The sequence below is a fragment of the Pteropus vampyrus genome, unplaced genomic scaffold, assembly GCF_000151845.1.
Source record: "Pteropus vampyrus isolate Shadow unplaced genomic scaffold, Pvam_2.0 Scaffold89, whole genome shotgun sequence".
Taxonomy (NCBI): domain Eukaryota; kingdom Metazoa; phylum Chordata; class Mammalia; order Chiroptera; family Pteropodidae; genus Pteropus; species Pteropus vampyrus.
The window spans coordinates 561,628-566,861 of NW_011888870.1; the positions used below are offsets into that span (position 1 = coordinate 561,628).

The window sequence follows — 5,234 nt, forward strand, 5'->3', positions numbered from 1 at the left end:
AAAAGAGGAGCTGTACTTGTCTGCTCAACACCTAGGAGGATATCCTTCATGCTATCAACTCATATTTGTGGAAATCAATTGACAAAGACATTAGACTAGGCTTTGCTCTTAAACTTTGTAAATCAAAGCTACTAATTTAGTTATACCCGGGCCAGGGACACTAAAATACTTAAACTGTTCCTTGAAGTACTAAAGTATTCAATTTAAACATTTCCCATACTTGAGTTTCTTTTCCTCAATAACTTTAATATCTTTTCAAATATGTTTGTGAGTCTGAAGCAGTAGACAGATCTAGGTATATTTTATCTATTAGACCTTACATTTTTTAATCCATATTTATATCAATTGCTCTTTTATATTTTGCTATTCATACTCACCTAAGTTTTAGGGTTCCAGAACCACTACTGCTCTTTGAGAGAATCAAAATTAAAACGGTAAAAAAACCTGAGTACAGAATGCAGTGAATTCAAAATTTTCTGTGTACTAAAGTCATTTTTCTGAATTCCCTGACATCTCAATGGTCACCAATCCAACCTATATTAGCAATGCACCACACAATCACATTTTCAATTACTGGTCACTGAGTGGCATAATTAGAATTAACAATATTAGCACATTTTCATTTGTTACAAACATAATATGTGCTATAGGCATGACACTATATCTTAATAACAAACCTCGGGAGAGGGTATTTATACCCCAGTTTTACACATGAGGAAACTGAAGGTCATAGCAAATAACCTACTTCCCCAAAGTAACAAGGTTGGTAAAAGTAGAAGTTGAAATTAGTACACTAGTCTGTCTAACTTAACTATTTGCTACAGGAAGAATTTATTGCAAAGAAGGTCTGTCTTAGGCCAATCCAAGTATTGAAGAACTGTGAGTCTTTTATTTTAAGGCATTACTTATAGAGGCATCAAGAACAAACAACTAGAACTTGTTTTAGTCAGAAAACAAAAAAGTATAAAACTTAGAACTGTGCTACCTAACAGAAATATAATGCAGGCCAAATATGTAATTTTAAATTTCCTAGTAGCCATATTAAAAAGAAATAGGTAAAATTAATTTTAACATACTTTATTTAATCTAATAGATCTGTTACATCCTTTCAACACGTGGTCAATACAAAAAGTTATTAAAGTATTTCACCTTCCTTCTTCCACACTTAGTCTCTTGAAATCTGGTATGCATTTTGTATCTAAAGTACATCTCAATTCAGATAAGTCACATCTCAAGTGCTCAATAAGCATATATGGCTAATGGCTATCATACTAGGAAGTGCAGAAAAGCAGCAATTGCCATATGTAATGTGTGTGTGTCTGTGTGTGTGTGTGTGTGTGTGTGTACACAATGGAATATTACTCATCCATAAAAAATGAAATACTGCCATTTATGACAACATAGATGGATCTTAAGTATATTATGCTATATGAAATAAGTAGGACAGAGAAGGTCAAAAACCCAACAACTTCACTCAGATGTGGAATATAAAATAAAAAGTAAACTAACAAATACAAACTCATAGATACAGACACTAGAATGGTGGCTACCAGAGAGAAAAGAGGGTTAGGGAAGCAGAATTGGGTATGGGTGCCAAATATATGGTAAAGGAAGGAAACTAAACTTTGGGTGAGAAGCATGCAATAAAGTTCAGAAATGTTGAACTATAATCTCATATACCTGAAATTTGTTATTAACTGATGTTACCCCAATACATTTTTTAAAAATATATTTAATTTTTTTTAAAAAAAGCAATTACCACCTATATGTGAAATACATTCTTAAACTGTATTATTACCTTCCCCATCTCAATGAAGAATGAGCATGACACCCATTTATAACCCTAAAAAGCAGGTACAATACTCATGTAGCTATTGTACATAGCAGCTCCAAAATAATTATTAATTCTTGTAGTAATTTTTTTCAACTATAGTTTTCTAGCACTTTAAACACAGATTTGTAAACACAAAATGGTAAAATGTTTCAACTTCAAAGTGTCTATTCACTCATTACTGTTTAAGTGTTGTTTTTAATTTCTAAAGATTAGAAAAAGCAAAAACATTAGTGCTAAACTTTTTTTACAGATCAAAGCAAGCTATAAAACTTGTACACAACAGTGAATTAGTCACTGAAAAATGAAGCTGTATTAAAAAGTGAAATGATATAGAGATCTGTTCAATATTAATAAAATTATAAAGCAAAGAATTTTCTAAAATATACTAATATGAAAAGCACTCACTATTCAGAATATTTCAAAATCCTAATTAACCCTCTACAAAGATTCTGAAAGGTAAAAATACATTTAAAGTTGTCTGAGTTACATAGCATTTAGACATCTATTTTTAAAAAAAAATCTTTATAACTGCTACTGAAACATCATAACAAATAAGGGAAAACACCCATAGGTAATTTCTAAAATGTAAATTATTAGTAAAGATATCAAAGATATCAATAATAGCTGATGTTGTAGAAATCACTGACTAGCTCATGTGAAAATATTAATGAGCAGGTTCACTATTCTACATTCTGCACAATAGTTTATTACAAATAGGGGACAATAGAATTATAGAATGTGAAAAGACAGAAAAATAAGGACATGATGAATTTCTATAAAAATAATCACAAATTTGATTTTTAAAATAACATGACCTATTTTCTTATAGCATGAAGATGGTTTTTAAAGTAAAGATAGTTTTAAGATCCTGTTTTCATAAAATTTCATATTGCCTGAAACTTGCTCATAATACAGTGAAGGGTCAAGATATTAATACTTACCTGTGGTATTTACATTCAGTATCTGCTCATTTTCTACATCCATTGTTCCTTAATCTCACTTGCACTAATTAAATTACCAAATGGAAATCTTCCTTTGGAATCTTTCTTTAAAAAGAAAAAAAAAGTTTCAATATATTCCAAGCTGATATAAGGTAAATTCAATGTAATCATACTGTAAAAAAAATTACCACATAATTCCATTTTTTTAAAAAGAGTTCAATTTACTTTCAAAGACAGTTTAGCCTAAATAATATTTGATTTCAATCTTCTTGACAGGTTTATCTGTGTCCAAAAAAAAGCCTATATTTCTGGATGGGCAAATCACCCCTTTAACTTAGAATTAAAAGATACTGCTATACATGTTTACTTCAAGTTAGAGCAGTATACGCACACTCCAAATTTTTAGGAATAACAGGCTTCACAATTAATCTGATATACGTAAATATTAAATAGTTTGCTACCAATGAATTATGAGTACTACAAAATACAAACAACATAGTTTTGTTTAATCAAAAATATCACATGGTTGTGTTACTTTTCACACTACAACATATCTGATGGCAGATATATCTGCCACTTCCTCATGTAGGTATCTATAATTATCGTTATAAGACTTTGAGATTGGGAGAAATTTTTTAACTGGTGTTTTCCAAAACAAGAGTATTACTAACTTGAAAAATGGATTTTTTTAAATCTTACTCACTTTAGAAAAGAATAAGTACCATGACATTAGCATCTCAGTATTTTAGACCTCAGTTTCAATATGGCTTAAAATTTATTAATGCTGGATGGAAGATTTTGATGAGATCGGTTATCTTTTATTTAGACACTTAACAGTGATATTAACCCAATGTTATTTGAAAGAAAGGCTATCAAAATATATTTTCATGAGAACTATCTCCAGAAAAGTGTAACCAAATATGACTTCAGAATCTCTCTGGAAATATTTTTCAAATTGTGGTTTACAGTACCTTAAGTTATTAATCTGTTTAAGTCATAAAGGTTAGACATAAAGAATTCCAGTTATTTACAATCATTTCACTAGCAGTGTGCTCTTATGAATACACGAATTAATGAAAATGACTAATGAACTAAAGAAAAGCATATCTTTCTCATATAACATTACTATTCGATGTCATTGTAGAATGATATATGTTTCCTGGGACTCAAAAGTAAAACTGACTTTTAAATTCTTCAATATATACTATTTTAACATCTTATAAGTTTATAGCTCTTTTCTCCAGAAAAGGCTATCATTTTGTAAAACTAAACACACCTCATGTTAAAATTAGAAACTTCTTAATATGGCATAATCCTTAGGCTACTAAAGTGTTAATATGTTGCTTCAGAAATTAACAAAATGGTGACATCACTAATTCTATTCAGAATAAAGACATGTGATTCAATATAAATACCTTTTAATATCATAATTCCCACCAACTCTGGATTTAAGGGGAAAAAAGAACCTTAAAAATGCATACGTAAAGATACATATAGATATAGGAACAAATATAGTTTGCAAATCTAAACATTTAGTGTCCTGCATGGCTGAAAATGCTATATGTTTCATTTCTGTTAAAGTGCAAATGTTACATGTATGCAGTTTTTTACACCTGTTACTTTAAAAAGTCTTTCATACTTGTTATAATGGAAAATTTGTCTGCAGAACCTAGCTAATAGAGGAAATAAAATGATTATAACTGATGTTTACAAAGCCCTTTATATTTCAAAAAGAATTTCACATGCATTATTTCATATACCTCTCACAACAGTCTTGAGGTAGGTACTCCACTCTGCACACAATTAAACAGATCTGAGAAGGTAGGTGATCTGTCCACAGAGAAACAGCTGCTCAGTGGAAAAACCAGGATTAAAATTTAGACCTTTTAAATCCAGTCCTGTCTGCACAAGTTCAATACAAGATTTTAGTATACCACAGGAAGATTCTTTTTAGGGTTAAAACATTGACTACTGTTTTTATATCAAATTTTTAAATACTGCTTTTCAAACATTAAAATAGTATTTATTTTAAGCTATTATGAAGAAGACATTCAGTTGAGAAAAGAAAATGATCAGGTAATGACTATCACCTATTATTTAGCAAGTTCGTTTTTATTAAGTAATCATAAAAAAAAAAGCCATCTGTGTCCTCAAGCAATGATAATGCAATCAAGAACTCAGTCACACTTGATAGCAAACATACGTTTTAAGAGTTTAGAGGATAAAGATATGTTCCATGTCTTTATTCTTCAAAGTAGTAGGGTTTTTATAGTTTAACAACCCTGAAGATTTTTGCCCAACCCTGAAGATCTCTGCCCCATATTTAAGAAAATAGAAAGCAAAAAATCTAAATCCCACATCCTTTATACTGTTACAGAACTAATTTCCAATAAGAAAACAAAACTATACATGTAAGTTAGACAAAATTAAGGCTGAAATTAAACCATTTTCATTTCTCC

At 29.9% G+C, this 5,234-nt stretch overlaps 1 protein-coding gene across 11 annotated transcripts in view; it reads right to left on the minus strand.

The window, feature by feature from the left end:
• The window catches only part of PDCD4 (programmed cell death 4), a 28,172-nt gene that overhangs the window by 19,989 nt on the left and 2,949 nt on the right, over positions 1-5,234 (minus strand). For 6 of the 11 annotated variants that reach the window (XM_011363750.2, XM_011363746.2, XM_023532729.1 and 3 more), the window contains one exon: positions 2,776-2,880. In XM_011363750.2, coding sequence (XP_011362052.1) covers positions 2,776-2,818 — 43 coding nt within the window. In that variant the 5' untranslated portion in view covers positions 2,819-2,880. Of the gene's footprint in view, positions 1-2,775; positions 2,881-4,535; positions 4,762-5,234 lie in introns of those variants that run through there. The other 5 variants (XM_011363752.2, XM_011363747.2, XM_011363751.2 and 2 more) reach the window with 4 other exon arrangements.